General features: G+C 42.2%; 1 protein-coding gene across 2 annotated transcripts in view; it reads left to right on the forward strand.

The window, feature by feature from the left end:
• Positions 1–12,748, forward strand: part of TADA2A (transcriptional adaptor 2A) — a 271,049-nt gene that overhangs the window by 197,872 nt on the left and 60,429 nt on the right. For both annotated transcript variants that reach the window (XM_083173206.1, XM_083173205.1), the window contains exon 13: positions 7,061–7,104. In XM_083173206.1, the coding sequence (XP_083029332.1) occupies positions 7,061–7,104 (44 nt within the window). The remainder of the gene's footprint in view (positions 1–7,060; positions 7,105–12,748) is intronic.

A 12,748-nucleotide genomic window follows, 5' to 3' on the forward strand; every position in this document is an offset into this window, starting at 1 on the left:
TAAAAATACTTGGAATAGAACATATTAACACCAGTAAACGAGGAGGAAATAGATACAAAATGTTATGTAGACAAGAGATCTACTGGATTTTTAAATTTAACTCACTGTTCCCCAAAGGACTGAACGAGTCCCTGGAGTTAAATACTGTCCTTTAAGTATAGTCTCAGCAAAATATATAATTCTTAGAGTGAAGAATAACTTCTCGATATACCTGTGTTTTTAGATTATCGTTTGTATTTGCGTAGGATGGTTGTCTGAAAATACCTATCTGAGAGTTACAACTGGAACCATCACTAATAATGAATTATTATTGCGGTATTGTCTTTCCTGTTCATTATTGCCACCACTACTTATATGGTGATGAATGATATTGTATGTATCTAATAAGCCAGTTGAATGTATTTAATAAGCTAGCTAAATGTCCTATATCTATTCTATATATCAATTGTCCAGTTATTACTAATTATCAAATCTCTTTTTTAAAAACATTAGTATTTTTTATTATTTATTTTTTATTTATTATATATAAAAAAAAAAAATTTTTTTGTTTTTATTCGGTATATTTAATCATCTATTCATAATAATTTATTTTATAAATATTCTTCTTATTATTACTCATATCATTTTTTATTGTTGTTGTCTTTTATATATATATTTTTATATTTGTGTCCCAATGAGGTATATATAATTATTAAATGATTAAACGTTCCTAAAGGAAGTTAGTGTGCATCGAAATAGTTTTTTCCCCCCCAGTAAAACCAGATGGAAACGCATCACTTCCGCGATGTGCGGTGATAAATTGAATGAATGTGCCACAAGTATCAATTACGTAAATATCCGGTCTGATAAATTATACTCTATTTCCCTGGTACTTGCATAAGCTGTTAAAGATGGCGCACAGTCATTAAATATGCCGATACGTCATTTCCGGTAGGGGAACATAGACGTATGCGGCACCCTGGACTGTGTGCGACTAAGAATCTGCCGATACGTCACTTCCGGGAGGGGGATGTAGATGGATGTGACACCACACATCACATCCTGCCCTCCGAGATAATACGCCAGTGAATACGATGCGCCACTTCCGGCAAGAGGGGAACACTTCCCATTACAACCGGTGGAACCATATACACGTGAGTGCGTTCCAATAAGCAGGAAGCACTACACGCTTATTCCCATTGGCCGAATATCGGCTTTACACATCCGGTCCCATTCCCATTGGCCGAATATCGGCTTTACACATCCGGTTTTACGTTCTAATAAGATCTTTTCACATTCATATTTACCCTTCTGCTGTTTTAATAAACATGTATTGACACAATCAAAGTATACTGCTGATGTCTCTGTTACCCAAGACCTTATGGATGATGATATTATGAATATAAAAGCCTGGTTCAAAGACCAAGCTATCACAGTTTGACCCGGAAGTAATTCTTATATATCAACTTTTCGTCTTTCTTATGTCAAAGTGTATCTATAAAGGTTTTATTTTAGATCAAGAGATTAGTTAGAATGAATTATATGTCTGTCTCCATCATATATTTTAATATTTTATTGTTTTTATGTCATATAACACATATCCATTGCCCAATTATGCAAATTGATGCAAGGGTGTCTGGGTATATATAGGAGTGCCCAGACAAAGGACAGTCACCTTGATAAAGCTGGAATTCAGTCCCAGCGAAACGCGTTGGTGCTAACTACCCCCCCCACCTTGGTTTGGACTCTGAGGACATATTGGACCATCTCCTGCCTACCTTTCTGACTGCCGTTTATTTCATCTCATCACCCGATTTGGAAAGTATATATTCCCACTGGAACCACCCTTCGCTCCACTGGTTGAGGTTTAAGATTGGTCCTATTTCAACATCTATAAGGACCGATCCCTCCAGCGATTTTCCAGACAATCTTGGACTATACTCCATCGGGACTTACTACACGGATCAGAGCAGGTCATATTAACATTTGGTCCTCCTCACCATTTTAGTCCTACCAACACTTGCCCCTTATTTTTCCCCTATTATTATGTGGATATGTTTTTTATTCTTATTCTAGACTGTATTTTAATTGTGTAATAAATTGTTATATTTTTCACTATTAGTGTCTTTCACTGTCAAGCGCTGCTAAAATTCTTGTTGCCACTCTCTAAATAGGCCCATTTTGTAGATGAGGCCAGGGGCTTTCCAACAAGCCCATCCCCGCATCGCTAGTCCTCCGGGAACCGGAGATACCGCCGGGCAAAGCTGGAATGTTTTCCCCGTAGGATAACATGGGACCCGCTAATTCCGACCCCCACCCAGTTCCGATGGCTGCCAGTTCCCCCCTGGCATTACAGAAGCACTCATTCGAACCGAAATTGCTGGGCCTTCAATCTGATAACAGGCTGGTCCATACAGGTCAATTTGTTCTGGAGATATTGTGGGTAAAAGATTTTTTTATTTCTGAAATGTAATTTCATGGCGTTTCATGTTTTTTGAGGGCAGATTTCTCAGGGACCAAATGGCCCAGTTTCATGGGACCAAAATAATTTGAAGCCCACTTAAAAGTTATTCAATGTCTCATGTAAGTTGGTTCCAAAGATATAGCTGGTTAAATGAGATAGCCGGTTAAGGGAGGGGGGGGGGGGGGGACCTCACCCTTTCACACCAGAAAATGCAGGGACTAGGCTGGTGTAAAAGGGGCCAGCTCGGGAATGTCCCTGCTTGATCCTGGGACATTCAGGTAAGAACCCTGCATTTTCTGGTGTGAAAGGGGTATTATTTCAAATAGCCGGGACCTGCAGTGCTCTGAATACAGCCGGCCAGCCCCCCGCTCTCTGCCTGGCTATCTATGGCTGTCACTTCTGCCCGGTGGCTGTCCCCCAGAAACATGAGCATGTATTCCCCCTTGGCAATGAGCATGTAATCCCACATGGCAACGAGTATGAAACCCCTGGCAATGAGCATGGAACCCCTGGCAATGAGCACGTAGGTTTTAATAGGCATTATGGTGTTTGGCATAATACATAATGGACATTATGGTGTGTGGCTTAACATGTAATGGGCATTATGGTGCAAATTTTTAATGTGCGCCTTCGGTATAGATATATATATAGATAGATAGATATAGAGGTATATATATATATATATATATATATATATATATATATATATATATATATATATATATATATATATATATATATATATAGATAGATGCGTTCTGGTGGAATCGATGCAATAAAGAATACAGTATCTATCCTTATGTATCAATGCCTATTTCCCTATAGATTGTAAGCTTGGGAGCAGGGCCCTCCTACATTTTGACTGTCTGTAAATACCCTGTTTTGTTGTATGACTGTCTGCTATTGTAAAGCGCAACGGAACATGCTGCGCTATATAAGAAACTGTTAAGAAATAATAATAATAAATATATATATGCGCCATTGTACTCTTTAATAGGCCCTTGATCATTTTCAGCTCCAGGCCCTTAATCTGGCACTGGAAAAGATGTCTTCACGTTTAGATGTGGAAGCTATAGTGAAAGCTGTTAGGACGGCTTTGGCCATTCAGGAGCAGGATACGCTACCCTAGTCAAGTGGTTCTCAACCTCTGCCCTCAGGACCCCCAACAGTTCACATTTTCCAGGTCTCCACACAGAATCGCAAGTGAAGTAATTAGCTCCACCTGTGGACCTTTTAAAATGTGTCTGTGAATAATGAGTAAACCTGTGCACCTGCAAGGTGACCTTGAAAACATGAACTGTTGGGGGTACTTGAGGACCGATGTTGAGAAACACTGTCTTAGTCTAAAGGGCCAGTATTCAAACATGCAGATGTAGCGCCTCTCAGCCAGCTCCAGGGCTCACCAGAATGTCCCTGCTGGCGGAGAGGTACTCCATCTGACTTGGACACGCATCCCAGTCACTCAGCGGCGGGTATCGGGAGCACTGCCCCTCTCCCCTTCGGGGGGGGGGGGGCGGTAGCGACCGACGGGGAGCGCAAGCATTTCGGTGGTGGCTGGCAATTCGATCGCCTTCCCCAGCCTGAATGACAGGAGCTCAATCTGTAAGAAAAAAATCGGCCACACTTTTTCCATAGTCTAAGCAATTTGAAGAGATGCTTTCTGAGGCCTGGTTAACCCCTAACTCTGGGATTCAGTTACCTAATGGCCCCCATACATCAGCAATCACAATTAATTGCTTCTCAGATCCAGTGTCGACCCCCCCAGATAAATGGTTTCTTCAATCTATTTGACTTGCCCACACACTACAGATTTGTTTCAGTGATCGGCAGATTTTTCCTGTTAGAATGCCCACACATACAAAAATGAAACTCTAATAAAACCAGATTTTTAAACATGTTTAAAAATCTGATTCAGCAATCGATTGGCGATCCCTATTGATTTTTGACTGGGATTGCCAAAAGGGGGAGCCCACACATTAAAGAATAATTGTGACACTCATCTCCAGAATGGAAGATTGTCACAATTAATTGCTGATGTATGGGGTCAATATGCGTTTGCCTACACTTTTTCCCCCCCAGAGGATAGGATTAAATGGGAGACCCCTCCGCTCCACTTTACCTACCAAAGGTACTTCACTGAAGGAAAGATACCGCTAGTGTCCCACATACAACAAGCAGCTTCATATTTAAGGGGAGACAGCTCTGGATTCTGGTATCTTGACTTCCAAAATATCAGCTTCAGAGGTAGTCTATTCCATTTAGTCTGCATCGTCAGAGGTAGTCTGTTGCATTTTTCTGCCATCTGGTAGGACAGGTGCTTGGGTTCGGGGGTGTGGTCTCGTGGGGCTATTTTTCCACAGGTTTGCCAAAGGATACTTGCAAGGCATGGGCCCTTCGGGACACCATTCACAATCTGTTTAGTCCTGGTCATTGTCTCAGTTTCCACGTCGCAAAGGGGATCTGATTACTATGCTAGCCTCTTCCTGGTACAGAAAATCAACAGGGTGTATCGGCCGATACTCAACCTTTAAAACCCTTGAACAAGTTACTTCGCATTCCAAAATTCCGCATGGTCACTACGATCCATAATTCTGTGGTTGATGGTATCCACCTTTGAGATGGTGGAATATGCCCAATTACACTCTTGTCTACTTTAGCAAGAGATTCTATCCAAGTAGTCATGGTCCCGTCTCCACATTCTGTACCAGCTAATCATTCTCTCTCCAGAGGTTCGCCTGTCGCTGCTAGCCTAGCATGGAATGGGTACGCTTGGATGCTTCGTGGAAGGGTCACTTGCCAGCAATCCTTCCAGGGCCGACAGTATGGACACTTTCGGAGAGTTTCCTGGCAATAAATCTGGCATTACGAGCAGTGTTCAAGGTCCCCTCGTATGGGTTTCGGACATGAGAGCAACACGCCTGCCTTGTGGACTCCTCCCCCAGATCCTAAATTAAAGGTGGAGGGCAAAATGATGATACTCGTGTCCCCGGATTGGCCGAGACTAGTCTGGTGTGTAGACCTTCTCGGCCTCTCAATAGCCTCACCTTTCCATCTTCCTCAATGGGTGGACCTCCTCAGTCAGGGTCCCTGTCTCCACCCGGACCAGCCCCATCTGGCCTTGACAGAGTGGTCCTTGAAACATCCCTGCTGAAAACTAAGGCATTTTCTTCCAGGGTTATTTGCGCTATGTTAAAAAGTCATAAGCCTTCCTCAGCGGGTGCATACTAAAGGATCTTGAGGGTCTACTTTACATGGTGCTATGCTTGGAGCCTTAATACTAGAATTTCTAGACTGTTTTGTCATTCCTTCAGTCTGTTTTGAGTGCAGGATTGCTCTTTTCCTCTCTTAAAAAAGTGTCTTCATTATCTTTACTTTTTTAGTGAAAAATACTGTCGCTTTTCTCCCGGATGTTCGTACCTTTTTCCAAGGTGTTATACACATCCAACTGCCATTTGTCTCTCCTGTGGCCCCGTGGGACTTATCTTTGGTCTTTTCAGTCCTTCAGTCCCCTCTTTTGGAACCTTCATTCTGTGGATCTCCCTTGGTTGATGTGGAAAACGGCACAACTTCTGGCTGTTGATGTGGACAACAGCCAGAAGGGTTTTGGGTTATAGTGCACTTTTGTGATGATCTCCGCTCAAGCCACCTTCCTTCCTGTAGTCTCCAGATTTCACATAAATCAAAAGATTATTGTACTGGTTTTTTTGGGGTCCTGACCCTTCTCCAGGGATGTGCTCTTTTGGATGTGATCAGAGCCCTTAAGGTGTACAGTACATCAAGCGTACTAGATCTGTTCCCAAGTCAGATGCCCTCTTTGTTTCCATAAGCAGGGTTGGCCTGTGATCAAACAGACGATAGCTTGTTGGCTCAGTTTCACTGTTCGCCATACTTACGTGAATCCGGCTCTTCCAGTTCCATTAAGAGGACACTTTTCTCTAGATCAGTAAATGCTTCCTGGGATGTTCGCAAAGGTACTACAGCGGAACAGCTCTGTAAAGTGGCGACATGGTCGTCTGCTAATTTTTTCTTACGTTACTATGCGTTTGACAATTTTTTGCTTCAGAGGCCTCTAATTTCGGCTGAGGGTGCATAGCGCAGATCAGGCGCGTCCCTACTCTTAAGCTATTGCTTTAGGACGTCCCAGCATCAGTCCTGTGTCTCTTTTGGAGCAAAGAATAAGAGGAGATTTATGTTCTTACCTGTTAAATCTTTCTTTGAGATCCTTTGGAGACACAGGGATCCCACCCTGATGCACCTGCAGTTAAATTGTGTTTTCTAGTTTCTCTATCCCTTTTATGTGTGTACTTGTATGAGTTCAATGGTCTTCTTTCCTCTTCTCACTTCAGCTTTGGGCTTACTAATTTAACTGGCTGACTAGTTGTGGGGTATAGGGGGAGGGGGATCCTGGGTTGCCCAAAGGCAAAATGTTTAACCAGTTTGGTACCAGGTCCTACATCCAACCTATAACCAGTGTTAGCCATGTGTCTCCTATGGATCTCGTAGAAAGAGATTTAAGAGGTAAGAACATAAATATCCTTTGTATTAAAGCTTAATTTTTAAGAATTTTGGATGCATATTTAAAAATTACCCCCCTTTCCCCCCTGAATATCATTTTAGTGACTCCGGCCTACATCAAGTTGCACCTGTTATTTCAAGCTCAGGTATATTATATTTTTTGGTGTGTGTGCGTTTTTTTTTATTTAAAATATATATATATATATATATATATATATATATATATATATATATATATATATATATATATATATAGACTTCAGAAATAACTGCGGCACTCCTCAGTCGATTTGATAAAAGTAAAAATCCTTTATTAGCGCCCAACGGCGTTTCGGGGTATATCCCCCCGTCTTCAGGGACTTAAGGTACAAGTGGTATGTGCAAGACAAGCATATATATAGCATATGTGACTCTCAAATAATTAAAACAAGAGTGCTCTCACCTGTCCGGCGTCGCCGCCCGCTCCGGGTGCTCCACGCTGTTTCCCCGTCGCGTCCAATGCACGTGGGACGGCGGCGCCGTACAGTGACGTCACTCCGGCAGAGGAATCGAGGTTGCTAGGCTACGCCTGCTGATGTAAATAAACGGCGGCCATCTTTTACAGCGCTAACGATTCCTGCATACAATAAAAAACATATAAAGGTTACTATTTAAAATATCGTGGTTAAAAATTGCATAAAAACATTTGAGATTATGGTCAGCAGTGAATAATAACATCAAAAGATGCTATATTATAGTCAAACTGATACGGCATACACAATGTATAATACATCCTTTAGGGTGGAAATTTCCTCTACCTAAGGGTATTGGTGACCTAATAAGAAAGCAAAAAACTGTGAAAAACACTGAGGTGAATCTTTTAAAGAAAGCACTGCAGTCCCAGGGCCTCATTCAGACCCCTAGGTGCGATGGTATCTAAGGAGTATATCCATTTGCTTTCTCTTTGCAAAAGGATTTTAGCCCTGTTTCCTCCCCTTAAAGTGGTAGGAACATGGTCTATGATAATAGCCCTTAAACTAGGAATGGTATGTTTGTATTGGGCAAAATGCCTGGCCACGGGCTGTTCGCTCGAGCCACTACTAAGGGCTTGCTTGATGGCGCTTCGATGTTGCGCCATGCGCTCCCTAAACTGTCGTTGGGTCTTGCCCACATACGACAGTCCACATGGACAAGTTAACATGTATATAACATACGTGGTAGTACAGGTGACTGCTTGTCTGATGTTTATGCGTCTACCTGTATGTGGATGGTTGAATGTTTTGCTTGGTGTTAGGGTATTGCACGTCGTGCAACCCAGGCACCTAAAACATCCTGTTTTTTGTGTCAAAAAATGCGTATGTTGTTTTTTGAGGAGGGGGGTTACATCCAATTTGACTACTTTATCCCGGATGTTACTACCCCTGGTGTAACTGGGCAACAATCTACTGGTTTTCAGGGTGGGTAAATCAGGATCTGAATTGATCATAGGCCACCATCGTTTGGCCTTTTTGATAACCGGATCTGTGTCAATGGTATATTTATTAACCCAGGGTATCACTTCACCCATGTTTTTCTTGGGTTTGGCAATCATGGTTTGTGGCCTGGGTATGGACAACACTTTCTCTTTAATTTTACCCAGTTCAATGCGATCATATCCCCTTTCAACAAATTTTTCTATCATTTCGTTTAGTGCTTCCACCGTCTGGTCTGGATCTGATGTAATTCTACGGACTCTAACAGGATTTATTTTACAGTAATGGCTCTCTGATATCAGAAATTCGATTATATCGAAGATTTATTGATGATTTAATCATTTTTTGGATGGGAACAAAAGAGTCTTTAAGTAATCTTTTGGATGCACATAATCACACCGATAGTGTGATTAAACTCACTTATGAAATCAGTGAGAGTAACATCCATTTTTTAGATGTTAACATCCAGGTTTCCAACAATCAGATTGCCACTTCGATCTATGTCAAACCCACGGACAGGAACACTGTTCTAAAAGCCAATAGTTTTCACCCAGTATCCCTTAAAAAGGGACTCCCCTATTCTCAGCTTCTCAGAGTCCGTAGAATTACATCAGATCCAGACCAGACGGTGGAAGCACTAAACGAAATGATAGAAAAATTTGTTGAAAGGGGATATGATCGCATTGAACTGGGTAAAATTAAAGAGAAAGTGTTGTCCATACCCAGGCCACAAACCATGATTGCCAAACCCAAGAAAAACATGGGTGAAGTGATACCCTGGGTTAATAAATATACCATTGACACAGATCCGGTTATCAAAAAGGCCAAACGATGGTGGCCTATGATCAATTCAGATCCTGATTTACCCACCCTGAAAACCAGTAGATTGTTGCCCAGTTACACCAGGGGTAGTAACATCCGGGATAAAGTAGTCAAATTGGATGTAACCCCCCTCCTCAAAAAACAACATACGCATTTTTTGACACAAAAAACAGGATGTTTTAGGTGCCTGGGTTGCACGACGTGCAATACCCTAACACCAAGCAAAACATTCAACCATCCACATACAGGTAGACGCATAAACATCAGACAAGCAGTCACCTGTACTACCACGTATGTTATATACATGTTAACTTGTCCATGTGGACTGTCGTATGTGGGCAAGACCCAACGACAGTTTAGGGAGCGCATGGCGCAACATCGAAGCGCCATCAAGCAAGCCCTTAGTAGTGGCTCGAGCGAACAGCCCGTGGCCAGGCATTTTGCCCAATACAAACATACCATTCCTAGTTTAAGGGCTATTATCATAGACCATGTTCCTACCACTTTAAGGGGAGGAAACAGGGCTAAAATCCTTTTGCAAAGAGAAAGCAAATGGATATACTCCTTAGATACCATCGCACCTAGGGGTCTGAATGAGGCCCTGGGACTGCAGTGCTTTCTTTAAAAGATTCACCTCAGTGTTTTTCACAGTTTTTTGCTTTCTTATTAGGTCACCAATACCCTTAGGTAGAGGAAATTTCCACCCTAAAGGATGTATTATACATTGTGTATGCCGTATCAGTTTGACTATAATATAGCATCTTTTGATGTTATTATTCACTGCTGACCATAATCTCAAATGTTTTTATGCAATTTTTAACCACGATATTTTAAATAGTAACCTTTATATGTTTTTTATTGTATGCAGGAATCGTTAGCGCTGTAAAAGATGGCCGCCGTTTATTTACATCAGCAGGCGTAGCCTAGCAACCTCGATTCCTCTGCCGGAGTGACGTCACTGTACGGCGCCGCCGTCCCACGTGCATTGGACGCGACGGGGAAACAGCGTGGAGCACCCGGAGCGGGCGGCGACGCCGGACAGGTGAGAGCACTCTTGTTTTAATTATTTGAGAGTCACATATGCTATATATATGCTTGTCTTGCACATACCACTTGTACCTTAAGTCCCTGAAGACGGGGGGATATACCCCGAAACGCCGTTGGGCGCTAATAAAGGATTTTTACTTTTATCAAATCGACTGAGGAGTGCCGCAGTTATTTCTGAAGTCTATCTGGAACCTGCAAAGGCCATTTGAGGGCACCCCCAGCAAGTCATCTTTGGAACCAGTGAGTGCCGGGCATACAAACGTCTGTATATATATATATATATATATACAGTCGGGCAAAAAAGTATTTAGTCAGCCACCAATTGTGCAAGTTCTCCCACTTAAAAAGATGAGAGAGGCCTGTAATTTTCATCATAGGTATACCTCAACTATGAGAGACAAAATGAGGGAAAAAAATCCAGAAAATGACATTGTCTGATTTTTAAAGAATTTATTTGCAAATTATGGTGGAAAATAAGTATTTGGTCAAAAACAAACAAGCAAGATTTCTTGCTCTCACAGACCTGTAACTTCTTCTGTAAGAGGCTCCTCTGTCCTCCACTCGTTACCTGTATTAATGACACCTGTTTGAACTCTTTATCTATATAAAAGACACCTGTCCAACACTTCAAACAGTCACACTCCAAACTCCACTATGGCCAAGAGCAAAGAGCTGTCAAAGGACACCAGAAACAAAATTGTAGACCTGCACCAGGCTGGGAAGACTGAATCTGCAATAGGTAAGCAGCTTGGTGTGAAGAAATCAACTGTGGGAGCAATTATTAGGAAATGGAAGGCATACAAGACCACTGATAGTCTCCCTCGATCTGGGGCTCCCCGCAAAATCTCACCCCGTGGGGTCAAAATGATCACAAGAACGGTGATCAAAAATCCCAGAACCACACGGGGGGACCTAGTGAATGACCTGCTGAGAGCTGGGACCAAAGTAACAAAGGCTACCATCAGTAACACACTACGCCGCCAGGGACTCAAATCCTGCAGTGCCAGACGTGTCCCCCTGCTAAAGGCAGTACATGTGCAGGCCCGTCTGAAGTTTGCTAGAGAGCATTTGGATGATCCAGAAGAGGATTGGGAGAATGTCATATGGTCAGATGAAACCAAAATAGAACTTTTTGGTAACAACTCTACTCGTCGTGTTTGGAGGAGAAAGAATGCTGAGTTGCATCCAAAGAACACCATACCTACTGTAAAGCATGGGGGTGGAAACATCATGCTTTGGGGCTGTTTTTCTGCAAAGGGAACAGGACGACTGCTCCGTGTAAAGGAAAGAATGAATGGGGCCATGTATCGTCAGATTTTGAGTGAAAACCTCCTTCCATCAGCAAGGGCATTGAAGATGAAACGTGGCTGGGTCTTTCAGCATGACAACGATCCCAAACACACTGCCCGGGTAACAAAGGAGTGGCTTCGTAAGAAGCATTTCAAGGTCCTGGAGTGGCCGAGCCAGTCTCCAGATCTCAACCCCATAGAAAATCTTTGGAGGGAGTTGAAAGTCCGTGTTGCCCAGCGACAGCCCCAAAACATCACTGCTCTAGAGGAGATCTGCATGGAGGAATGGGCCAAAATACCAGCAACAGTTTGTGAAAACCTTGTGAAGACTTACAGAAAACGTTTGACCTCTGTCATTGCCAACAAAGGGTATATAACAAAGTACTGAGATGAACTTTTGTTATTGACCAAATACTTATTTTCCACCATAATTTGCAAATAAATTCTTTAAAAATCAGACAATGTCATTTTCTGGATTTTTTTTTCCTCATTTTGTTTCTCATAGTTGAGGTATACCTATGATGAAAATTACAGGCCTCTCTCATCTTTTTAAGTGGGAGAACTTGCACAATTGGTGGCTGACTAAATACTTTTTTGCCCGACTATATATATATATATATATATATATATATATATATATATATATATATATATATATATATATATATATATATATATATATATATATATATATATATAAAAAATTTTAGTGGGTGGTAACATTTGTGTATGTCGTCTGACCATAACTTATCTAAATTGCTTGAGTCAGCAAATAAGGAACATCAAACCAATAAAATATAACCAAGCGCAGGGCACTAATTATAGTCCCAGCTGCCATTTAGAAGGGGTACTCAACACTTTGTGACAGTGTCCAGGCTGGAAGCGCCCATTCATTCAAAGAATGCTGTAGAATAAACAGTTGCTTAATACTTATGCTCCAATGTTTGGGATAAGTTGTTATTTGTAATCCACTTGGGGTGACAATCGCGTGTCTTGAGCGGGTCCCCGGGTCTCACCGATAACGCAGCCTTGTCAAGGACTTCCGGCTTCAGTCTCCTAGGCTCTAGTGGTCTGTAGCGACAGGCAGTTCAGTGATGATGCGTTTCCCCGCCTCTCTCCTTGTCAGCGGCTTCGTCAGATAGTTTACTGGGCTCTGTCTCCTTTTATTCGCGCAGGTACTG

The sequence above is a fragment of the Crinia signifera genome, chromosome 2 (assembly GCF_055691185.1).
Source record: "Crinia signifera chromosome 2, ASM5569118v1, whole genome shotgun sequence".
In the NCBI taxonomy this organism is placed as follows: domain Eukaryota; kingdom Metazoa; phylum Chordata; class Amphibia; order Anura; family Myobatrachidae; genus Crinia; species Crinia signifera.